The 25,135-nt window shown below is 43.3% G+C and overlaps 2 protein-coding genes and 2 long non-coding RNA genes across 5 annotated transcripts in view; 2 read left to right on the top strand and 2 right to left on the bottom strand.

The window, feature by feature from the left end:
• The window catches only part of TAOK2 (TAO kinase 2), a 37,377-nt gene extending 30,468 nt beyond the window's left edge, over positions 1-6,909 (top strand). The window contains exons 18-20 of the mRNA XM_089480093.1: positions 1,119-1,331; positions 2,392-2,574; positions 4,272-6,909. Of these exons, the coding sequence (XP_089336219.1) occupies positions 1,119-1,331; positions 2,392-2,574; positions 4,272-4,781 (906 nt within the window). The 3' untranslated portion in view covers positions 4,782-6,909. The remainder of the gene's footprint in view (positions 1-1,118; positions 1,332-2,391; positions 2,575-4,271) is intronic.
• A 2,839-nt stretch (positions 6,910-9,748) lies between these two features.
• Positions 9,749-21,231, top strand: LOC149303781 (uncharacterized). 2 transcript variants are annotated; one of them, XM_089480617.1, is made up of 8 exons: positions 9,749-9,832; positions 13,079-13,256; positions 14,607-14,793; positions 15,952-16,033; positions 16,135-16,204; positions 17,969-18,043; positions 18,899-19,036; positions 21,118-21,231. In XM_089480617.1, the coding sequence occupies exons 2-8, from the start codon at positions 13,086-13,088 to the stop codon at positions 21,229-21,231; spliced, it is 837 nt and encodes a 278-aa protein (XP_089336743.1). In that variant the 5' UTR covers positions 9,749-9,832; positions 13,079-13,085. The 2 variants fall into 2 exon arrangements, with proteins under 2 accessions (XP_089336743.1, XP_089336742.1); XM_089480616.1 differs by having other exon boundaries at positions 21,115-21,231.
• LOC149303782 (uncharacterized) lies at positions 14,648-17,256 on the bottom strand. Its single transcript, XR_016271991.1, has 3 exons — positions 17,071-17,256; positions 16,100-16,185; positions 14,648-14,764 (listed from the first exon to the last, which is right to left on the bottom strand). It is a non-coding gene; the product is annotated as an uncharacterized LOC149303782 (long non-coding RNA).
• Positions 17,558-24,959, bottom strand: LOC149303780 (uncharacterized). The gene is made up of 5 exons (XR_016271990.1): positions 24,916-24,959; positions 23,864-24,003; positions 21,404-21,501; positions 20,471-21,253; positions 17,558-18,150 (listed from the first exon to the last, which is right to left on the bottom strand). It is a non-coding gene; the product is annotated as an uncharacterized LOC149303780 (long non-coding RNA).
• Between the last annotated feature and the right edge of the window lie 176 nt (positions 24,960-25,135).

The following is a 25,135-nucleotide window of genomic DNA, read 5'->3' as shown; positions in this document are numbered from 1 at the left end:
TATTTAACCAACCCCTGAATAAAAGCGACAGAGGCTGTTCTTTAAAGTTCTCCCTTTACATCTCTCTGTTTTGATTTGTGGTTAGGAGCCAGTCTTTGAAGGGCCCCTTGATAGACCTGAGCAGAATATCTGCTGTTCCCAAGGGACTGTTAGGGAGGACAGATAGTGACCTTTATGCTAGAATAAAAGTGGTGGAACCCATCTTTGTTTTTTCATTCAAAGCATATTTACCCTGCTTTTCACCTGTCTCTTTAGCTGCTTCCTTCCCCTGAATCTTTCAGAATGTGGGTGTATTCAATAAATGAGTTGCTGGCAGAGCTGCCTTGCAATTTTCATATCAAAACGTTTGTATCCTGTTCTTCCATGATGTAAAATATAGAACAACCCTATGCCAAATTAGCTGTTTGGTCTGTCTGACCTAGTAGTGCTTGGTCTTGACTGTCAGTGACTTCCCAGGTCCTGAGAGAGGGAGAGCTGTCTCCCAGTCCTGCTATATAATTTTAACTTCCTTCAACCCTTACCATTTATAGTAGTGGCTGAGGCTGATAGTAGCAAAATCTCCTGGAAGATCACAGGTCACTTGTACATTCTCTTAACTGTAGGTACTGTGAATTGGACCTGGGACCTTCTGCAGGTGAAGCAGGGTCTTTGCCATAGAGTTTGTAGCCCTCCAGGTGATGTTGGATGGCCAGTCCTCCCAGCATTTCTCACCATTAGCTGTTTTTAGGTGGTGGGATTTCAGTCCAACCACAGTACACCGCTGGACTGTATTCATGGCTACATCCTTGGGGTATGCTTCTCCTTGTAGGGAATATCAGGTGGAACAGTAGAACTGCAGGCTCTTCCCACCAAACTGTGACTGGTGGGAGTTGTTTGTCTAACACATGATCCTGTCTCTCTCTCTCTCTCTCTCTCTCTCTCTCTCTCTCTCTCTCCCCCTCCCTCCCTCCCTCCCTCCCCCTTCTTCTCCTCCTTTCTTGTCTTTCTCCACTCCCTTTTTGGTACCTTTTTCCTTTGTTCACTGTTCTCCCTCCCTCCCTCCACTTCTATGGGCTATCTTGTTTTTGCTTTCTACTTGGCTTCCTCCTTTGTTCTCCTCTTTCTCTTGCTTACCCCAGTCCAAAGAACTGCAAATCAAAAAGCAGTTCCAGGACACCTGCAAGATCCAGACACGACAGTACAAGGCCCTTCGTAACCATCTCTTGGAGACCACCCCAAAGAGCGAGCACAAAGGGATCCTCAAACGCCTGAAGGATGAGCAGACGCGCAAGCTGGCCATCCTCGCCGAGCAGTACGACCACAGCATCAACGAAATGCTCTCCACCCAGGCCGTAGGTACCCCACTCTGCCTTCCCCCCACCACCCTGGGCTAGGGTGGAGGAGGGGGAATCTGCCCATTTTCCCAGTCAGGAAAGTGTTTCCCACCTTTGCTCTTATATCCAGGCAGCAAAAATTAATTCATACTCCTCTTTGCCCAATTCTGATTGACAAACAGTTTTTATCGAAGTGACTCAGTCTAGTTTTGTAAAGGAGCACAAGATTTTGGCTTCATTGGTGCAGAATTAGACAGGCCTCGTAAGTAACAGCATACTGGATGTGGGAATCCAGGGAGTTATAATCTGAAAAAAAATAAGCTTTCTAAATTCTGGACTTCTTTGCATAATGTAAATGCCTTAGAAACGTGGTAACAAATTTGCACCCTTATTACTCTCAGAACATCTGTCTGAGGTTGGTCACTAAATTATTTTCTGGGGCTGATGGAGATTCACTTGCCCAAGACTACCAAGGGCAGCTTTCCTCAGTCTTCTACACCAGGATGATGGCAGTTTAGTCCCAACGCATGTGGAAGAGGCAGCAGGTAAAGCCTGACTACATTTGAGTTGTATTTTGAATTCTTGACTCTTAAAGATCCAAGTCTTGACATTCTTTTATTCAGCATGAAAATTCCTCACATACAAACCTGTCTTTCCCCCTACCTGGTAAGCCCTATGTGTTTCTCTTCCTTGCTGAATAGCAAATCAGCAGGTGCAACTTCCCTTACTTTAAAGCGAGAGGCACATCACCTCAATTTCTGCCTGTTCCATAGCAATTATGAACCAGGAAGCCCTACTTACTACACAGAGTCCCTGTGCCCTGTGGTAGATATCAAAAGTATGTGAAATGACCCCTATGGCTTTAAGAAGCAAAAACTAATGGGGAAATTTTGCTCAGGGACAGAGCCTGTTGTCAGAGCCTTGTTCCAGAAGCAGCTGTAAAACAATGGGAGACCTTGCATCCCTGGAAGGTAAACCATGTCTGCCACTCTCTCTTTCTAGAAACAGTCACCTTCACCTCTGCATCAGCTCTGTGTTACTATCTCTTTCCCTTATCTCTCCATTTGTCCCTTCCTAGTTGCGGTTGGATGAGACGCAAGAAGCAGAGTACCAGGTCCTCCGGATGCAGCTGCAACAGGAGCTGGAGCTACTGAATGCCTATCAGAGCAAAATCAAGATCCACACTGAAGCGCAACATGAACGGGAGATCAAGGAGCTTGAGCAGCGGGTATCCATCCGTCGGGCGCTGCTAGAGCAAAGGGTATGTACCTGCATCCACTGGCTTGTCCTCAGAATCCACAGTTCTTGCTTTCTTACCCTGCTGCATAAGCATCAAAGCTTGAGAAAGTTACTTTTTGAGTTCCCCAGCAAACATGACCATTGACTATGCTATTGAGGGTTTCTGAAAGTCATATTGCAGAAAATTAACAGTATAGATTTTTTTTCCCCATTGAAAATCCTAATTGTGTTGTTTTAATCTATGACCCTGAAGGATATTTCATGGAGCACCAAAATTTCTAATGAGTACAAATATCTTATGAGAGTCAGCATGGTGTAGTGGTTGGAGTGTTGGACTACAACTCTGGAGATCAGAATTTATTTCCTTGCTTGAGCATAAAAACCCAATGAGTGACCTTAAGCAAGTCACCCTCTCTCAGTCTCACAGGATGGCAATGGCAAACCCCCTCTGAAGAAACCTTGCAAAGAAATAGGGTTTCCATAAGTAAAAAAAAATGACTTGGAGGCACACAATAACAAAACAAACAAATAGTCGGCCCTCTGTATCCATGGATTCTTTATCCACAGATTCAAGCATCCACAGCTTGAAAATATTCCCCAAAAATTAAATTCCAAAAAGCCAACCTTGATTTTGCCATTTTATATAAAAGGCATCATTTTACTATGCCATATTTAACGAGACTTGAGTATCCACTGATTTTGTTATCCACAAGGGATCCTGGAACCAAACCGCAGCAGATACCAAGGGCCCACTGTATCTTCCATAGCTGCCTTTCTCCCTCCACCAGGAGCTGCCATTTACCTTACAAAATCAATTTTAAGGATTATTCCACATGAAGTGCTTTGAGTAAGGCAAATAGTCCCCTAGGGCTATTATTTTCACTGTCCATTTGAATCAGTGCCATGACACTATTCTTCAATCCAAACCTGGACTATATTTCTGCAACCAACACCTATATGTAGCTGTGCTTTTCTTGAGTGCTGCAAGCTGCTAATGTGCACCATGAGGAACTAAAGTCAGAAAAGAAACCCTGGCCCAGTATAACTTCTTTTAGTGTATAATGTACTTGCTATAATTTCAGGTACCTATGATTTAGGAATGGTGTTTCTAGTGTGTTTTCCTGTCCCACCCACCTCCAAACACCAGAGTGGTTCTCCCACCTTCCTGTATCTTCCCCATCCTTTTACAGTTCATGCAAGTGAATCCACATTCCTTCAGCCTTATTCTTAATGCCTCACTAAGAGAGAGGAGGGGAAAGGGGAAAGCACCCTCCAAAGCAAATGGGTTTACATTAGAAATATAGCTACAGTGAGGGGAAAATGAGGGCATTGCCCCTCCCATAAGGATGCTGTTCCTGTCCTGAAATGACATTTTCCTTCAGTCCCCAAATTTCTAGCATTCTAGAGGATGAGACACTGAAAATCATTTACACTTAGAACACTTAAATTTGTAGTGTTTATTTGGTATCTTCACTTGTTCCTTTTCTTTGGATGCCTAAACTGAATTCCTAAATGCTCATTTGAATTTTCAAGTTCCTGCAATGCAAGAAATTGTGGGACTGGAGGAAAATTTCAATGGGGGGGACAGAATTTCATTTTATGGAGACAGAATAACCTCATTTTGCGCCCTCATAATTACATTTGTGGTTTTGCAGGTACATACTTCTAAGTTCTGTCTGTCATCTTTCTTCTTGTGTGTTTTCCTTTGTTGATCTATAGATTGAGGAGGAAATGTTGGCCTTGCAGAATGAGCGTTCTGACCGTATTCGGAGCCTCTTGGAGCGGCAAGCCCGGGAGATTGAGGCCTTTGACTCGGAAAGCATGCGCCTGGGATTCAGCAACATGGCACTCACAGGCATTCCAGCTGAAGCCTTCAACCAAGGCTATACTGCCCCTCCTCAGCCCTGGCCTTCCCGCCCTGTTCCCCGCAGTGGCTCCCATTGGAGCCATGGTGTCCAGAACACAGCCGGTGCTCCTCATGCATGGAGACAGCCCCCCATGTTGGCCCCACCCCCTTCAGCTTGGCTTCACCCTCCTTCTTCTTCTCCTTCCTCCTCCTCTTCCTCTTCCTCCTCAGCCCCTGGCGGCCGCTCCAACGTGGTCATGCTGAGGAATAGCCCACAGCCGCTGCGGCGCACGGCTTCGGGTGGCCAGTCGGACCAGGGCATCAGCCGCTCAGCCAGTGTCACCTCTCACATCCTCAATGGGTCGCATTTTTCGTACTCATGAGGCGATTGGGTGAGAACAGGGAGACTTTTTCCTGAGGGAGACAGGGGATTGGCTGTTGGAAAAGGGTGGGAAGTGGGGCATGTTTGCCAGGGCTCAGCAAGTTTAAAAGGGGGTGGGGTGGGGGAGATGCTGTGAAACTGAACCCCAATGGAAGGCTCCTCAGACATCGTTGGTAGCCTTTGAGTTGCCACCACCTCGCAAGCACAGAGATGCAGAAGATTGGACTGTGAGATTGGGGAGATTGAATTCCTGGCCTCTGGAGCATGCTGGTGCCTCCTCAGATCGTGGTTTCCTATCCCCCGCCAAATGGATGGAGACACCGAAGCTGCGGACATGACGTTGGCCATCAGTCCTTGCATCTCTGATTGTTGTCGGTCACTCCCCCAGCGTTGCTGCAATCTGTAGATGGAGAGAGACATAGAACAGTGCCCCAACAGTGGAGACTAAATTAATCTCTTCAGGGTGGGACTGAAAATACTCCCAATCCCACACCTGATAAGAGGAAAAGACAGAGAGGAGGGAGGGGGAAAGATTCCACATTGCAACAGATCCACAATTCCTGATTGTGCCCCCATAGCTTGCCCGCTGGGCCCTTGAACAAAGCTGCTGCAGTAAGAAAACTCGTATATTATCTATCTCCTGCATTATTGTTCCTTAAATCAGTTGACGTAGTGAGAGGAATCAAAATTAGTGGGTCTGGATTTGGAGAGACCCCAGGATTGCTGGTGGTGGCGGTCAGTCTGTGCATGCGTAGAACTATCAGATTGACAGTGAAGAACATTCCCTCCTTACTTGGGTGCGGATGTTGGCTTTCTGATCTTACCCAAAGCCCTACAGATAACAGAACTCAATCTGCTTCTGGACCATTCTTGCCAGAATCTTCCTTACCTCACCACAGTCTTGGATGGCAAGGGAGGTGTGTGTTGCAAGACGCTCTGGGCTCTTGCTAGCCATTGTCCCATTTATCAGATAGATGGCTTGCTCCAGCTCTTAAGATTTACTTTGGCACCATCCTGGTCCCAACTTATTGGGAACAGAGGGGACAAGGAAGACAGATGGTCCGAAAATAGTCCTCACATTCCTGTCATGAGCCAGAATGTAGACTTTCAGTAGTGCTCTCAACCCACCTGCCCATTTGTCTGTTTGGAAATATGGGTTGAAATCCATTGCAATCCCAGGTATCTTTACATCATGAAGACTACATCTCCTCCCTCTCTGGGGGTGGGGGAAGGGAATCCACCTCATCATTCTGGTAATTCAGAGGGACTTTGAACTATATTCCTTCCCCCAGGCTAAGCATTAACATTTAGTTTCCAGACCACAGTCTTAAGTCTCTGAAAGATCTAGTTCCTGCTTCCCTATTGCACCTGGTTTTCTCCCTGCAAGCTCCTCTAAGAACCCTTTTGCCCCTTTCAGATTTGCCTCCAGTCACTCCTGTGGCCCCTGATGTTCTCCACGTGGCTGATATGCACCCTACATGCCCTGTTTTAATTTCCTTAAATCTGTAGCCCTGAGTTCATAACTGCATGCGAAAGATCAGTTGCCTAGCAGAGTGAACAACATCATTTGGGTTAAGATTTAAGTACAAAGAATATACCCTTCTTCATCCCTTCTTTCTCTGTGCTTCCCCCCCCCCATCATTTCGCCTCATCCCCCCCCCCCCACACACACACATGCACCCCTAGAAAAAGTTTTCAATTACAAAACACCCAGTATGATCAAACCCCATGGCTGGCTACCCAGGGTTTGGGATCGGGGTCAACTTGTCACAATAAGGAAATTATTTTTAAAGGTCCAGTTGCCCTGCTTCTCTTTTCTGTGTTAAAATAATCTGCTGTAGGTTTTTTAAAAAAATTGAACCACTTTTCTGATGGGAAACAGTCCCTCTCCTTAGCTCCCCCAGATCTTGTGGGTGAGACTGAAAAGATGCCAACATCCTGTAGAAAACTATTATGAACCTGATGTACTGCCTGCCCAGTTAAGGACAGGAGTTTCAAAGTAGGCCTTCCAACTTTGCCTGTTAAGAGAAAACCTTGAAAACCTTTTCTGTGTTCTAAATCATGCTTTCCTACCCATCCCTTCATGTGGACCATGTTGAAGTAAATGCAGAGAGGAACAGAACTAAGAATCTTAACGTTCTTGTGTGATAAATAGAAAGATGAAAAGGCAAATCTGCAAGTGAAAATAGTTTTGTGTCCACTTTCTTCTCCAGCAGGAGACTTTGAAAATCTAGCAGAGTATTGCCCAACCTGATGCATTCCAGATGTGTTGGATTATAACTCCATCCTTCTCAGGCCATATGGCCCATGATTTGGCAGATTATGGAGTAGCAAGTATCTGAAGGGTATCTAGTTGGGGAAGGCTGTCATAGCATATAAACAGGAAATCAGGGCTTCTTCCAAAACTTTCTTGGGGTTAAGAAGAAGCATGGATACATGTTAATTCCATCGAGGCCACAATACACAGGTATTTAAAACTGGGTAGAAGGGCTATCATGTTGGAAACACTTCTAGAACACTCTGCTGTGAGAAGTTGGCCTTTAGAGCTTTTCTTTTCCTTTCCCAGTCATTGCAGTAGAGAGCATTTCTAGATGTTTCCACCACACAGAAAGGAATGCCATGTTCATATCCAATAGCAGATGAGGTGGTAAACCAGTTGCTGGACTGTACCTTTTGAGTTTCAGCTGGGAGATAATATGACTGAATCCATATAAATAATGCCCTGTGCAAAAGAAAGCAGGATGCCAGAGAGATAAGCTCTGGTCTGGCCTTCTGCAATGCAATGTATGCTTATGGTTTTCCTGTAGGGAAGCTGTACACTGTTGTCTATCCTATTGTCACAAATTGCACAAAGTAAGAAAAGGTCACTAAGTTTCCATCTGCTGGTTGTGTGAATTAGGCTTAGGCTCCATCAGGTCAGAAGATATGTAAGATGTGAAAAAGGAATTCCAGTTGTTCAAGGAAGAATGGGGCAATCCAAGCTTCCCATCCTTTGCAGGAAGAAGTAGGGAAATAATTTTGCCATCCTGAAGAAAAATGGGGGAAAAGTGTGGAATTAAAATTTTCTCTTTGCAGATTTCTCCTACTAGGCATATTTGCTTTACTTCTGCTATAGAACATAGACAGCATTCTTAGTGATGCCCAAAGTCCAACAGGAGAAGCAGGTCTGAATGTGAGGAGAAAACACAATAGAGAGTCCTTACATGAAGCAGGGAAGGTGAAACTCACTTAGGCAGTTCTTACAAAGAGTGGAATTTCAGTTGGAAGAAGATTTTGAAGCAGAACGTTCCCTCTGTGTGGGAGAAATAATAGTACAATGCCCCTTTTACATATAGGATTAAGATACAGAGGTTTATTAGATGCTTCCTTTCTGGTGTGGGGAGCTTTGAAGCAGTTGAAATGCCTGACGCAATTCCTTTCCACCCCCACATGTATCATCACAAATCCCCTTTCCTCACCAGATGACCTGTCTGTACCCACCAGTGCAGGCAACTGGTTAGGCCTCAACCTTAACATTATCTTCTGGAAAGTTCTCAGACGTCTGTGGAAACCTGACCTTTTCAAAAACAAAACCCCTCTTTGACCCTTCATGTTAATTTTCTCAACAAGGCCACCACCATTTTCAGCAAGTAGCCGGTGGGAGGGTGGGGATGAGAATGGGACGTTGTTTTTACTTTTTCTTTGGTTCCTTCAAGATGTTCAGTTAGTGATTTTCTGCCTGCCTGGGATTGGGAAATGGGGGCATGGGGAGGGTTGGGGCCAGAGGGGCTTGATGTATTATAATAATTAATCCTTTTGTTTCTAAAAAAAAGAATCCTTTTTCTGTTTTTTGGTGCCATAACTTCCCCCATGTACAGTTTACCTCTTCCTGTCCTTTCTTTCTTTCTTTCTTCCTCCCTCCCTCCCTTTCTTTTGTTTTTAGTGCTTTCCTTCTCCTTCCCCTCTGCCCTTTTTCCCTGTCTCCCTCTGTGTGGGTGATTAAAAACTAATGTGAGTGTGTGTATGTATGTGTGTATGTCTTTTTTTATATATGAAGAAAAAATGTTGGGGGCAACTTAGACATATGTGTCCTATGGAATGTATTAGAAAATAAAAAAAACACTTTTTTAAAAAACAACAACAACCAACAACAACAACCACGATGGGGCAGGGAAGCTTGGCTCTTACTGGGATGGGGGAGCATAAAAAATGGGAAAAGAACACAAGGATGGAAAATGGTTGCTCCCCCAGGAGCTACCGGTGGGATAGATTTCGAGATGGGGTGAGAAATCTTTTAATAAAAATGTTGAATATTTAAAAAGAAAACCAAAAGTATTTTGTCTCTTTGGGCTTGTCAAGTCCCCGTGGGAAAGGGTCCGAACATTCGTGTCCTTACAACACATCAGTCAACATTTTATTTTATGTGTGTGTGTGTGTATAAAATCTTCTGAGATGCACAAATATTTTTCCTCTGAGTTTACATGTGGAGAACGTAAGCCGCCTGGTGTGTGTGCGTGTGTGTACATAGATCCAAGGAGTAGTGGTTGTTCTCGGCTGAGAAAGCTGGAATAACATTTAAATCTGTATGTGCAACCTGCTGCATTGAATTACGGCACTTGACATGAAGTCGATTTATAGCCAAGTATATACAGTATGTCAAGTCTCCCGATTTTCCACCTTGAAAAACAGACTCCTTGTCTCATCCTTGGATCCAAAAAACATTTTGGATCCAAGGGGCCACTTTTTAAATCTCTGGGTTCAATTTTCAGCTGTTGCATGTTGGAATTATGTGAGGGAACTTTCAATCAAAGCTAGTTTCTTCCTTCTTCCAAAATACTATTCTCCCCACCCTAAACAGCCATTCTCAGAGACCTTCTCCAGTTCCATCTCTGCATTCTGCAAAGATTCAACCCTCTTGACTTGCAAAGGAATTCCATTGCCTAGCAACTGGGCTCTGGAAGCATTCCCATAGCAACCGCATCTCTGGCAGTTGGGTGCCAAGTCAAAGGAGCACCTTTGGTTGCCGTCCACCTCCTGCCGCAGGGGGCTTGCTTGACAGCAAAGGGAGTGATGGTTTGTATTCAGGGGAGCCAAAAGGAGCTGGTTCTCTGCACCTAAGTTGGTGGGTGGTGTTAGGACACCTTTCTGGCAGAAACATTCCTAATAAGCCCACTTGTGCCTTCCCATTACACTATTTCCAGATGATCACCATAGTGTAATGGAGCCAGCGTGGTAGTGTAGTTTTACCATAGGACTAGGATCCTGGAGATTGGAGTTTGATTCCATGCTTGGCCATAGAAGGCTGCTGGGTGATCTGGGGTGAGTCTTGCACTGTTAGCCCCAGAAAATCCTGTGATAAGTTTGCCTTAAGATTCTCATAAGTCGGAACCAACTTGAAGGCACACAACAACACTAGTGTGGCCAAAGTCTCCAATTTCCATTATTCCAATTATTCCTTCATTAAAGTTGGGCTGTGAGTATTTAGCTGCCAATCCAATGGTATATTTTTAAAAACATATATGGTGGCTTTATATATTCGGGTGGAGCTGGACGTCTGGTTTGTGTGAGTCTAAGTCTCATAGGTGTGGCAATATCTTGCACTGATGTAGTGCAGAGTTTTTCAGGTTATCTGATGCGGAAGACTGGAATGTGCCAGAGAGAGTGACCATATCTGTGACCATTGGCAGCAGCAGTTTCTGTTTTCCCTGCAAGCTCACCAGAGACTGGCAGGCAATGGCTTGCAAAGTGGTGCTGGTCCAGGAACCCATACTTTTGAGCAGCACCATTTGAGACCTGTCATGAAATTTGTGTGTGGCTCCTGGGGAATGTTAGCCCCAGTTCTTGAGGTATCTCACCCCATGGTCTAGTCGCTGAGGGGGACTTTGGGATGCACAAACTGCACTTTGCCCACCTCATATTGTACTGCATGCCCAGATGTCACCACCTAGTCCTGCTATCACTTTTAGCTGAGAACCACAACTTAAGGGTGAAAGATATCTGCTCATGATTGCAACTGTCCTTCCCACTGGGACAGCAAAATGGACACAGCAAATGTCACAGCGCATTCATATACACGCCCTTCCAGCTGATCACACAGTCTGAACTTGGGATGCAAGTGGCAAGGCTTAAATACCCTGAAGGCACCAAGTCCCATCTGATCTTGGAAACAGCCAGGTCAGACCTAGTTGGTACTTGGATGGGAGACTGACAAGGAGTACCTGGTGCTGTAGGCTGTATTTTAGAGGACGGCAATGGAAAACCACATCTGAGTATTCCTTGCATAAGAAAACCCTTTAAAATTCACAAATTGACAACTGACACTGACACACACACACTCACTCACACACACAGAGAGCTTACAAAAGTCTATAAAAACAGTATTGATTAAACGAGAGACCTGAAGCCTTTTATCCTCCTAGTGTTTTGTACTACAGCTCTCAGTCCTTGATGATTTTCTATGCTGATTAGGGCTGGAGAGGATTGGGAACAAATGCTCCTCACCTTTGGATTAGTTGCATCTTGCTGTTACTCTGGCTATGCCTTTGTTTCCAAGGGTCTCTGAACTATGGCCTTGCTTACCAAGCTGCAAAGCCCAGCCTCTGCATCTTGAAGTGAAAGTATAAAGAAAGAAAGGGCAAGTTTATGGTAATTTATCTCTCCAAGTAAATGTTCTTCATGGAGAATTGATAGCAAAAGGGGCATCCAGCTCCACACTGTAGATTTCTGCAGTGTGCTGATAATGCTTTATTGAAAAAAAATAGTGTGCACTGACATTTACAATCAAAATTGCATCAAGAAAGCGAGAATTCTGCATCCTGTAAAAATTAGGCCGATATGCTTGTTCATTCATAAATTGCTCTGCATCTATTGGTTACCGGGAGAAGTTCATGGGCACTAAAATGACGTTTATAATGACAGGTCTGTTCAGCCTGGGCTCCCTCATTCCAGTTTCTGTGTTTTCCTACCTAGGCCATTCCTCTTCACTGCCCAAATACCACCAAGCCATTCTTCAGTACATCGAGGATTAGGAATTTGCTTCAGGCCCAGGAGCATTTGGCAAACTGTGCATTGCCTAATGCACTTCTACGCTAACCTCTGTTTATCTTTTTACACAGTAAAAAAAAGTGCTGAAAATAATATGTGTGGTCTATTTCCCTATATAATCATATAATCATTCTCAGAGAGAGAGAGAGAGAGAGAATCTCATCCTAATAAAAAGAAATTAAGGCAGTACACATTTTAAAATAATAAAGAGACATGATAATAAAACAGCAAATAAAACAGTAACTCAGTAGTAGGTACAAACACTTCAAAATTGTCCAGAGCCCTGGTGGCGCAGTGGTTAAATGCCTGTACTGCAGCCATTCACTCAAAACCACAAGGTTGCGAGTTCAAGACCAGCAAAAGGGCCCAAGCTCGACTCAGGCTTGCATCCTTCCGAGGTCGCTAAAATGAGTACCCAGACTGTTGGGGGCAAATTAGCTTACTTGCTAATTAGCTTACTTGCTGTTCACCGCTATGATCTTTGGAATAGTGGTATATAAATAAAACTAACTATTAATTAATATCATTAACTGCCTGGAGAAATATGTTCACCAGGTGCCCAAACTTCAACAAATTTGGCAGCAGGCAGAAAGGAGAAGAGAATTCAGCAATAAAGTGCTAGAAGAAAGAAAGGCCATGTATCTCTGATAATCTAGACAAGTGGGAGAACCTAGTATATGAGGTCCCTAAATGAACCCAATAAATCACATAAACAAAAAGAAAAGGGGAGCAGGGGTCTGATAAGAGCATATTTTGACAAAGTATCAATCTACCCACCTAACTATGGAAATTATGAGTTAAACATTTCCATTCACAAGTATGCGTCCCTGGAAACTCAAGGGTGAAGAAGAACATCTTTGTACATGTTCAGAAGCACTTTGTGTACCATCTAGCTCAAAAAGACTAGGGAAAAAAAGTCAGGTTAATGCTTCATATGAATTGTCCTGGGGCTAACAGTTCCTTCAAGCCAGTGCAGAGGGCAGGACACAGTGACACTGTTAAGTAATTTTAGCAGCTGGGCTTAATGGTTTTATGGATCTGCTTCATCTTTATTTCTGCTGCTCTTTCAAAATATGCTCAGCCTGCCCTGCTCCATATCAGACCCCTTTTGCTCATTCTGTTGAGTTGGAGCTCCAGATATCTACCTCAAAAACCTGCTCTGATGGCACCACTGCAAGAGAGTCCTCCCGTTCTACCAGGAAGTATATATATATTAAATTTTCCATTTTACATCTAGTGTCCACCCATTTCTCTCCCTGCACCCATTCCTCTTAGGTCCAAAATGGAAGAGATCCCTGAATCTCCCACGGGAAGCACTTCTCAGGCTGACAAGGCAGCTCCAGACAGCTTTGCACCCAGGATATCAGAAGCTATGGCTGAGCTCTTAGTGAACACAGTTGCAAACACTGCCAAAATGGTCCAGGTTTCAGCCGAGGCCCAAAAGACCGCACAGGTAACCCTGCAACTGATGTAAGGCCTGACTGTAGTGATGAATGCTGCTGCTGCAGAAAACAAAGGGGAAGAAAGGTTGAAACCCAAAAGTATTTGTATGTAGACTCATATCCCCCAGCTAATACCCTTAAGTGTTTGGACATGTAAATTCTGACAATACAAACTATATTTATTATCATTTTGTTGCTGTTAGTAATAAAGTACTTACAGTAGTACTAGCACTCAACAAAAGTGCTGCTACTATTAGTAGTAATGAATTCCTGCTAAGATGTTAGGACAAGAGGTGGGGAAAGGACTACAACTGTTGTTGGACTCCAATTCCCACCAGACCTAGCCAGAATAGCTAATGGACAGGGCTGATAGGAGTCCAGTGACATCTAGGGTCCAAGGAGATAAAGACAGGAAACATTTTATGGCAGATTTATATAGGAATGTTGTATATTTGCAAATTCTTTGGAAAATAATGCAAAGCTCAATGTGTTTGTTGAATCAGCTTCACAGACGACTAGTCCATTTCTGGACTCAATGCAAAGCACTGGTTACGGCCTTTATAAAGCTCTATAAGGCTTTGGTCCAGGCTAGCCCATTCCTCCCATATGAACCTGCTCAAGCCTTGTGATTTTTAGGAGAGGGTGCTCTCTCAGTCCACACTGCAGAAAGAATCCAGTTTGACACTGCTTTAACTGCCCTGGCTCAATGCTGGGGAATTCTGAGAACTGTAGTTTTATGAGACATTAAGCTTCCTCTGCCAGAAAGCTCTGGTGCCACAATAAACTACAATTCCCAGGATTCCATAGCACCGAGCCAGGACAGTTAAAGTGGTGTCAAACTGGATTATTTCTGCAGTGTGGATTGGACCTCAGTCCTACCATCCTCACAGGCTCATCTGGTAAGGAAAGAGCCTTTTTTGTGGCTGCTCCTGGGTTTGAATTTCCCTCTCTGCTCTCTTTCTGCTGTCAGGTAAAGACTTTTTTATTTACCCAGGCCTTCAGCTGTTAACATGTTGTGCTAGAAGAGTCTTTTAATTAAGCTGTGGTTTGATATTATTATTATTATTATTATTATTATTATTATTATGTTTTAAATGTGTTTTTTTCCTGTTTTAATTTGTTTTTAATGGTTGTAAAACTTTTCTACACTATAGCGTTTAAGCTACATTTTGTTTTAACCTATATGATAAGCTGTTGATATGGTCAGTCGACTAATCAATAAACTTGTGGTTGTTGATAAGCTGCTTTTGATCCCATATTGGGGATGCCAATCAATTAATTAACTAAATATTGAGATGGCAGGTAAATAAATAATAAAAATGGGTGTCTCACCATAACCTAGTCCCATGCCTTCTCTTCAGCTGACCTGTTTCCATGCGGAGCAAGCTTTGGGCCAGGCTCGGCTGAGCTACATCGCAGCCCGAGGGTTGGCTGAGCAGCTTTTGGGCTTCTTGAGTCCCCCCGACTACCAGGGGCTTTTCCAGGTCTTGTCACAGCCTCCCATGCCATATTCTGAATTCTGTGCAACCATCCGACGTACAGAAAATAGTAAGTGACTGGCATCCCTGTTGCTAACCAGCTCCCTCCCCACGTTGTGTAGTGGTCATTGAATCATAGAATAGTCACACAGAATCTTAGATTTGGAAGGGAGCACAAGGGTCACCTAATTCCACACCTTTCCATGTAGGAATACATATAGCACCCCCGAGAGATACCCATCCAACCTTTGTTTGTTGTTGTGTATCATCATTTCCAATTTATGGCAACAGGAACAGGTGGACATAGGACACATAAATCTCCCCAAAAATCTTAGTCTACGGGGATTGAGTTACTACTGAAATAACCTGGCAAAATTGGTCCACAAAGACTCATATGAAGTCCATCCTTCTCTGGAATTATCAGAGTGCAAGCTATGATAAAGCTGTAAAAAATACTTAAGACTCTGATTGTTGCTAAACCGTCTCAGGAATAATCAAAGCTGCCTATGATCTCTCCTAAGTGCTTTTAGTTGGGCGTATGCTAAAATGAACACATTGGAAGGCACTTTTACAAGCACTCCTTATGTCTGTAACCACTTTTTGTGCTTGTAAGAGTCTTCACGTTTAAGGATGTCTGAATGATAATGAATGAGGAAAGTAAATTGTTCTCCCCTTGCAAGTACCTGCAAGTAGGCAAAATTAGTACTGTGAAGTCAAAGGCTTTCATGGCCGGCATCCATAGAGGGTTTTTTTTTTGGGGGGGGGGGTGTTTTCGGGCTATGTGGCCATGTTCTAGAAGAGTTTATTTCTGATGTTTTGTCAGCGTCTGTGACTGGCGAAACATCAGGAATAAACTCTTCTAGAACATGGCCACATAATCCGAAAAAACCCACAAAAAATTAGTATTGACCTGACTATCAATATTGAGCCCCACATGCACCTTAAAAACAGTTCTGGGGCTCCAGCTCCAAAACCAGTTCCCTTGTGGGTTTGAAGAACAGGTAGTATCTGATGCTAATATGTGCAGGGAATGCTGCAACCTATTTTAAAAAAATTAATTGCATCCCCTGGAAGCTTCCCGATGAGGCAATTCACCTTTGTTTTTGGATTAACTGGTAAACACAAAAACAGCCCTCCCATGCTCATGAGTGCCCCTATCAGCTGAGATCTTGGCTTCACTCAAATCCTCTAAACATTGTCCCCTCTTCTACTTTCGCTTATGCTGCAGCCCTCCTGCACCCCGTCCTCAAGTGCAAGCCAGGATTTTCAGTCCAGCGGGAACCCAGTCCAGACTCTGAATGCAGCTGTTCGTGAGTGACTTGTTGAGAGGAACTAGTTAAGAAAATGGGAGGGATATATAAGACAAATATATTCACTCAATTTCTTGTTGTGCATGTTTTTCCCCCTCCAGTCCAGAAGATGGCCTTCAAAGTGGAATTAATGATCTCCAGGTGTTTAGATCCTGTTGTGGCCAAGAAACAGTGAGTTAAAAACATCCCTGTGGACTTCGAACTTCCCTAGAAGTGCAAGCTATGGACCTGTATGCTTTGGCCTCTAATGACAGGCACACAAAGACTGGTTATCATAATACCAGGAATGAAGAATATGTAGCTCTTCAGATGTCTTTGAACCCTCAACTCCCATCAGTCTTAGCCAGCATAGGCAATGGTGAAGGATGTTAGGTGTCAGAGTCCAACAATTTCTGGAGACCCACAAGTTTCACACCACTAGGACTCTGAGGACAGAAAAACCAACCTAGTGTTGTGACTTGAGCATTGGATTAAGACACTGGGAGACCAGAGTTCGAATCCCCACTCAGCCATGGAAACCTACTAGGTGACCGTAAGCAAGTCACATTCTCTCGGCCTCAGAGGAAGGCAAATGCAAATCCCCTCTGAACAAATCTTGCCAAACCCCTGGTAGTTTCACCTTAGGGCTGCCGTAAGTCCAAAATGACTTGAAGGCACACAACAATGAAAGATACTATGTACATGCTCCAATGTACTAGCCACTAGGTGCTTAAGGAAAGGCACTTTGCATGTGCTTATAAGAAGCATTCTGTCATGTGCCTAGTTCAGTTTATACCTAGTTCAAATCAAGTTCCAGGTGTAACTGCAACTGGAAAAGCAGCAGCCCCAAACATTATACAAGTTGTCCCATGAGACTGATTTCCTCCCACTCTGAGAAATGTTTTATTTGAACCTCATTTGCTTTTCATTTCAACTCTCCCTCATATGGACTGAGAGTGGTATTTGTATGTGGGGACACCTACCATCAGGAAGACCAAGGTGTCTGCCTCAGGCATCACATATTGGGTGTCATAAAAGGGCAGCAAATTGTTACTTACTTAGATGTTGTGGATTTATTCCCAGGGCTGAGAAGAGGTTCTGTAGGACCTTCTGCCTTATGCAACAAGATAAAAAATTGATTTTGAGCATTATGCACCTTGAGTTGGATTACAATATGGCGCTCCAACTCATTCAGTAAATGTTTTGAGCTGGCCTTGGGTGGGCAGGGGACTAATAGCCCAGCAGAGAAAAATATTCCTGTATTATGGCTCTTAGCTAAATCAATATGGTAAGAAGCAATGAGGAGCATTTATCTCTTCTAGAGCAGGCCTCCCTGGCGAGTCTTGAATTGCCCTTTCAGAAAACTGGACCAGAATGGTTGGGATGGCTGACCCTAGATTTGAGGTGTCCATGCAAAAATGCCCCTTCTGATGCCACCTGCCAACATCACTGGGATGCCCACCATGTGGCATTTTGCCACGGGCACCTTAAATCTAGGTGATTGGTGGATAGGACAAGAGCCAACATTGCAATTCCCATGTCACCATGAAATGGTGTTACACTGGGACACTATGGAAAATTTAAAGTGGCAGCTTCCAGGTCCCTGAGATGACAAAACCATTGAAAAGGGCCCAGGGTGAGGGGAGGAAGGTACCTAACAGCAGTGGCTCCTGCTGGAGGACTAAGGCCATGGTACCAGGGGCTGAGCCGCCTGACTGGCTGGACAGAAAGGAATGGTATTCAATCAGAAAGGGAATCAAGAAGTAGCAGGAAGTATGACACAGAGGCAGTACAATCCATAATTTGGAAATGTGTTTTTTTTAACTATCACTATAAAACCTCCCAGCCATGGGCCATAGTGGCTGGGGGATTCTGGGAATTGTAGTACAAAAGATAACTTTATAGCTCTAGTTGTGGCACTATTAATTCCATCCTTTCCCTTATAATTCACATCAGGAAGAAGATGGGATAGAAGAAGAGGCTGGTCAGTCTCTGCAGATTAGGGGGAGAAATCCTTCACGGCACAAGCAGGTTTGATTCCCAGACATTAATGGTGTCAGAGTTCTGTCCTGGAAGCCCTCTTTTCCCTCTTTCCAAAGCAACTGACATTGGAGAGATCACTGCCTCTGGATACTCCACTGTGAAAAAGATGTACATGTTCAGTGGCACCCACTGTAACAAAAAATCTTGTGGAACATTTAAAGATTCAATTATTTATTGTAGCTGAAGCTTCTTGTGGACTGTTTCTCCAAGGAAAAAGGAGACTGTATCTTCAGTAGCCAATCAGACAGTGATAAAATGACAAGACTGTCCTTCTTGCATGTTGTGGCTTTTTGATCCCACTGTTTACACTGAGAATAACACTTCCTGCATCTGGTGAGATTAATTTTAGTCCACAGAAGCTGACATCATAAACAGCTGGCCCTCCTTATCCACGGATTCTTTATCTACAGATTCAAGCACTTATGGCTTGAAAATATTCCAAAATAATATAAATCCCAATAAACAAACCTTGATTTTGCCATTTTATATGAAGGTCACAATTTTACTATCCCACTGCATATAACTGGACTTGAGCATCCATGGATTTTGGTATCCACTAGTCCTGGAACCAAACGCCAGCGGATACCAAAGGCCCACTGTAAATGTGTTATAAGACAGGGAAAACATGTGGCCTTTCCAATATTTTGTGTTTCAATTCCCATCAGCCCTAACCAGTGCTCAAGTATGATGGGAACTGTAGTACTGCAATATCTGCAGGGCCATTGATTCCCCATCCCTGTTTTAAGATGGCACAAGAACCTCACTATCCTCTCCCTGCAACCCTAAAATGGCTTCCCATTGACATGTACAAATATCTACCCCTTCCCTTTCTTTTTCTATCAGGTGGAGACAGTGCTTCTGGAGGATCAGATGGGGGGCGCTTATGTGACCCAGCGCCGCCGCTCGCCCCGGCGGTCCCCCTCTGCTGGCGTAGATGGACTTTCCCCGCTAGTGTCCGAGCAGGAACTCAGCACCATTCAGGTACTGGGCCACAAGGCATAAAGCACCATGGGAAAGTGTAAGGAGCAGAAATGGTAGGGAAAGCAGGAATAAGATTCATAACTGGCCCAACTTAATTTATACTGCCATCCCTAGCATGGAAATAGAATCACAGAGTTGTAAAGGACCGCAAGGACCATCCAGTCAAACCTCCATCATGCAGCAATACACATTTAAAGCACCCCTGAAAGATATCTACCTCTGATTAAAGATCTCCACTGCTTAAAGAAGGGAAGTCCCTGTGAAGGCAGTGGTTCTAAAATGTTGACCCACCAGATGTTCTGGAATTCAGAATCCTTGACACTTGGCCAAGTTGATTGACGTGGAGGGCCAAAGACTGAGAAGCACTGTTCCACAGTTTCTCTTCCAGGGACAACTTTTCATTCAGCAGGATAAAGAACACCCATACTTTACATCACTCCTCACCAACCTGGAATACAAGTCCCATTATCCTCAGCCAGCAAATGGAAGTTGGCTTGGGGTAAAGGGAGTTGTCAACTCATTCATCTAGAGACCTGAAAGTTGGGGGAAGGCTGTTCTCATTTGTTTTCAAGGTTTCATAGTATTTAGGGTTGCCACCTCAGCCATTGGCTTTATTGTGCCTGAGACTCTTTGACTCAACACAACTATAGCAGCATGATTCCACTTTAACTGTCATGGCAGCAACTTATGGAATCCTTGGATTCGCAGTTTAGGGCAGGGCTTTTGCAATTTTCAGCCAGAAAACTTTAGTGCTTCACCAAACTACAAACCCGAGAATTCCATAGGAAGCAGCCACGGCAGTTAAAGTGGGATTGTATTCTATAACTGTATAGTGTGAAAGGTCTCCAAGGCTGGGGCTTTCCAATGCTTAACTGTTTCAGGAAGGGTGTGTGCACGTGCATAGGTGTACACGTACTGGGAGGGGAAAGTATGAACAGTATTAAATTTGAATACAGTTAACCTTGTTTAACACATGTAAAAGAGCAATGGCCATTTTCTAAGCCCCATTGAGAGCTTGGAAACATTTTTGGGTTGCAACTCCCAGAATCCCCAGCCAGATCATGTGTATGCTGTATTACAAAAAATAATTTTTCAGGAGGGGTGGCAACCCTAACACCATATTTCTGACCAGTAATATACACTACAGTAATGTAGTGGAGAATGGGTTTGCAGGGTTGAAAGTCTGGGACTTTCTGGTGAGCAGGGATAATGATGTCACCTCCCACCCCCTTGGGGTCTTGTTTCCTCTTAGCTTAATGGCAGTCCTAACCCATGCACAACATCTATCCCTGTTTTAGCCCAAAGGTGGTTTAGCAAGACCTATTGCTGGTTAGGATTGCCAATTTAGCATCATGTCATCCCTGGATTTTTCAGAGCCAAAACCTGAGACCTAGAGACAACCTTATGCATTAAGTACCAACTATAGTCACTCACCTGTATAGAGAGGTGGGATAAGGGACATTTGATCTAGCCTACTCACTTCTAGCCAGAACAGGGTGAAGGGCGAGCCTTGCTACTACAATAACTGGGAAGGAAGAAGGAAGCTAAGTAAATACAAAGACATCCCAAGTGTCTTTTCAAGTCTCTCTAAGAAGCCAATTAATTCTTGCAAGCTGTAGCATGCTGCTGTGCAACTATCTGAGCTGGAGATTTGCACCCAGCACTTCCTTTGCCTTAAGCAGACTCCATCAAAACTGAAGAATTTGTACCCTTGTCTCCTGTCCTGTCTGGAAATAGCTCTTGAAACCTGGAGTCTCTGGGCCAGGACCTAAGATCTGACAACCCTATTCCTGATAGAGATGAAAACTGAGAAATAGTTTTACATCAACACAGCTGCATGCAGTTTTAGACACGCCACAGGGATGCTACTACAGAAACTGTCCCAGTGAGGTTCTCCACTTCAAATTTACTACTGTTTCTGGCAGACCTTGTGGTGAAATTCCCTCACATTCCCAACAGCATGCTGTGCCAAGCAGAAAAATAGTCAGTGTATTGGAGGGGGGCACTTAGAATTGCGTATTTCTTTTCAATTTCCTCCCCTCTCTATACTACATCCCCTGATTTGCTGCCCCTCTCAGCAGGGTGGATCAGGGAAGTTCTTGAGCAAAGTGACTCGGCGCGTGGATCATCACCAGCAGGAAAATTCGGACAGCGACACTGATCAGTCAGAGATCTCAGCTAAGGACACTGGATAAACCTGGCCCCAGATCCACTATACTGAAAGAGAAAGGGAATAATGAACACACAGCTCAAATCCCCCCTCCACTTTCCTTCCATAATCTCATGGGGGAAAGTCCAATGCATCTCATACCCCCAAAACATCCAGCATGGGTAAGGGAGGGAGAGGGGAAGTGTTGCAAAGCTTACTGGGTTAATTGCAAAAATAGGTATCCTGGATAAATTTCAGGGCCAATACATGAAGGGGTGGAAGAACCATTGAAGCCTCTGCAGTTGTCACTTCTTCCCTGTTTAAAAAATTAAAATAAAATATAAATGCAACAAACAAACCAGCTTGGCCATTGCTCTTTTACATATAAGACTCAAATGACTTCTAATCAGATTAGGTGGTTATAATATTGTAAATATTGTTGCAGTACCACTCTCATCATTCCTACTGGCCACACTGACTGGGATTGCTGGAACATGGAAGGCAACAAACAACGGTCATGCCACAGGTTTATGCCTCCAGATTACAGTTTAGGTGGCAACCCTTTTAGTAACATCAAAAGGCAGCAAAATAACTGCACCAGAACTAAAGCTGGGAGGGGCATTATGTGCCCTTCCAGACATTATCTAACTGCAGTCCCTAGTGTTCATAACCATTGGCTGGCTATGGCTGATGGAAACTATGGTCCAAAAACAACTGGAGGGTTACATGATTTCAACCACAGAACTATTGGGTCATGCCTTGGGGTAGGGGTTCCAGATCCAGAACTTTTAAAGACCTCTTTTAGAAAGGAAAATTGAACCAAGCACTTTTCGTTTCATTAGGGAAGGGATGGAAATCATGTGGTCCTGCAGATTATTAAGAATGCTGGGAATTGCAGTCCATCGTCTTAAAGGCCACATGACTCCCACTCCTGCATGAGAGCAACACTTTGATGAGACAAGTCACACCTAGGTGTATGGTTTTTTATGTTAGTCCCCCTGGTCCCAGAACTGGGGAATATGGCAGTGTTGTCTATAGAATTGTTTTTAGGTGTTATGGTGCATTCTGAACCATCTTCAAAGTCATTCTTGGCAGAAGAAACTTTTGATTCAAGCTAATTTCAGCCATGATGTTCAGCTTTATATTTTAGAATTGCTTTTACACGGTCTTGGAGATTATTTTAGCAAATGCTTGGAAAAATTACTTTCTTGGACTATAACTTCCAGATTCTTGAAAATGTAGTTAAAAGGTAACTTTTCCAAATGATATTGGCTGGGGACTTCTGTAACCTGTAGTCTGAACAAGCAAGTTTTCCAGGCTTTGGAGAAAATTGTATACATGCCATCGGTATATATACTACTTTAAGGAACAATAGACATTTCTATATGCAACCTGGGTAAAGGTCAGCACATTAATGTGATAAGCAGTACTTCAATATATCATTAAGCTGTTGTTACTCTGCTAAAAACAAGACCAATTAACAACACAATCCTACACTAGTCTGCTAAGAAGGAAGCCCTGAGTGTAGTGTGGTTATTTCCCCCCAAGAAGTAGGCATAGTATTGTAACATAAAAGGAGTTTGGGAACTGAGATGGTTTACCCAGCAGTACTGTGTGGTCCCCACTCTGTCTGCTTCAGTATCAGCTTAAAATTGAGTCTCTATGGTCCAAAACACACTGCAGAAATCATCCAGTTTGAGACCGCTTTAACTGCCCTGGCTCAATGCTAGGAAATTCTGGGAACTGTAGTTCTGTGAGACATTTATCCTTCTCTGGCCCAAAACACACTGCAGAAATAATCGTTTTAACAGCCCTGGCTCAGTGCTAGGGAACTGTAGTTTATTGTGGCACCAGAGCTCTCTGACAGAGAAGGCTAAATGTCTTGCAAAACTACATTTCCCTGAATTCTCTAGCATTGGGCCAGGGCAGTTAAAGCAGTTTCAACTTGGATTATTTCTGCAGTGTGTTTTGGACCTTCGTCAGAGAGCTCTGGTGCCACAATAAACCACAGTTCCCACAATTTCCTAGCACTTAGGCAGGGCAGTTAAAGTGGTTTCTAACTGGATAATTTCTGCAGTGTGTTCTGGACCTACCTTATAAATTTTGTAATGGATTCTGTTAGAAAACAACCTGATTAAAATAAATTGTAATTCATATTCCATGAACAAGTGACATGCCATTCATTTCTGTCTTTAGCAGGAAATAAAAAAAAAAATGGTAATTCCCACTTTGTGCTAAATCCCAGAATGTTGCAAATGGGAACCAATTACTTGCTCAATGAAAGTTTCAGTTAAGTGAAAGTTTCCCCTAGTTTTAAGGGGTTTGTTTGCTTAGTTTTTTGTGGGTTTTTAGGGCTATGAGGCCATGTTCTAGAAGAGTTTATTCCTGACATTTTGCCAGAAGCTATGGCTGGCATCTTCAGAGAATGCTGGCATGGAAGAGAGTGGGTTATATTTACTGTTGGTTGAGAGGAGGTTATTTGCATGTTAATCTATGTATTGTTCTGTTGTTGGATGAACCCCCCTCACTCTGGGTGGTTTGCATTTCCATGGGCTGAGTTTTGATTTTGTGTTTTTCAGGACTGGTAGCCAAACTTTGTTTACTTTAAGGGTTTCTTCCTTCCTGTTGAAATTGCCCAGGTGTTTATGGATTTCAATGGCTTTCCTCTGCATTCTGACCTGATAGTTGTTGGCGTGGTCCAGAATTTCAGTGTTTTCAAACAGCATTTTATGCCTGGGATGGTTTATAACGGGTTCTGCTGCTGCTGATTTTTCTGGCTGACGCAGTCTGTTTGTTTGGTGTTCAATGCCTTGAGTCCCTATATTGGGAGAAAGGGATATAAGTAAATAATAATAATAATAATAATAATAGTTCACCATTGCCTTAAATCAATCTGGGAATTGCAGTCTTGCCTATCTGGAAGGAACTGGGTTGTAGAAACCTGCCCTAAATGTAACACAACCATTAGTACAATGCTACAAAGCACTGTACAGAACGACTGTACTAAGAATTATTACAGTGCTACTAAGCACTGTTCGACTTTTAAACAAGTAAAAACTTTACGACATAAAAAAGATACTTTACAAGTTTTAAAAAAGAATCGTACAACTTTTTTAAAAAACTCAATCTTTCTGCAAAAGGCTAAATGAAAACGCATTTTTAAAAATCTTTACCAAATTGGGATTGCATCTACACTGTGGAAATACTACTACTACTACTACCACTATTTTTAATTTTAATAATTAATTTTAATATTTAATTTTAATATTTAATATATATAATTTATTATAAATTTATTTATTTTTATTTATTTTTAAAAATTATTTATTTATTTCATGTTTCATATTTAATTTTAATACTTAATTTTAATATTGTTATTGTTATTGTTGTTATTGTTATTGTTATTATATTTATATCCTGCTCTTCTCCCAAAGCTGGGACTCGGGGGCGGCCTACAACATTTAAAAAACACCATACAGTTAAAAACATACAAAATATCATATTAAAATAGGACTAAATTGCTACAATCATTAGTGCAGTTTGACATTGACCCATTGCCATGGGTCAATGCTAAGGAATCCTGGGATTTATAGTTGTGTGAGGCATTTGGCCTTTTCTATCAGAGGGCTCTGCTGCCACAACAAACTACAAATCCCAGGATTCCATAGGATGGAGCCATGGCAGTTAAAGCAGTGTCTAAAGTGCATTAGTGCTGCACTGTGGCAGCCACCTGGGCCTCTCTAGCCTCAGTCCTCCGGGACTCTATGGTCCGAGGAAACAACAGGAAGGGACTTTCTAGCCGGACGGCGGCCGCATCTTGTTGGTCGGACTAAACCAAAACGGATAGCGGGGTAGACTTGGAAGAGCCTCTGAGGTAAAAGAAGAGTACAAGGAAATAGAAACGTTCCTGACCATAAACTCCCTCGTTTTGTTACGTTATGAAGCCTTTC

Source organism: Sceloporus occidentalis, unplaced genomic scaffold (genome assembly GCF_023333645.1).
Source record: "Sceloporus occidentalis isolate IW3139 unplaced genomic scaffold, rSceOcc1.0.p SCAF_14, whole genome shotgun sequence".
NCBI lineage: Eukaryota > Metazoa > Chordata > Lepidosauria > Squamata > Phrynosomatidae > Sceloporus > Sceloporus occidentalis.
Note: the sequence above shows the minus strand (reverse complement) of the source record. Positions and strands in the feature narration are given on the sequence as shown.

Bases quoted from the DNA above. Each gene is read 5' to 3' on its own strand.
- LOC149303781 (XM_089480616.1), top strand. From the start codon at position 13,086: ATGGAAGAGATCCCTGAATCTCCCACGGGAAGCACTTCTCAGGCTGAC. The intron at 13,257-14,606 runs GTAACCCTGCAA...CCTTCTCTTCAG, and splicing joins AGGCCCAAAAGACCGCACAG to CTGACCTGTTTCCATGCGGA. The intron at 18,044-18,898 runs GTTTGATTCCCA...TTTTTCTATCAG, and splicing joins ATCCTTCACGGCACAAGCAG to GTGGAGACAGTGCTTCTGGA.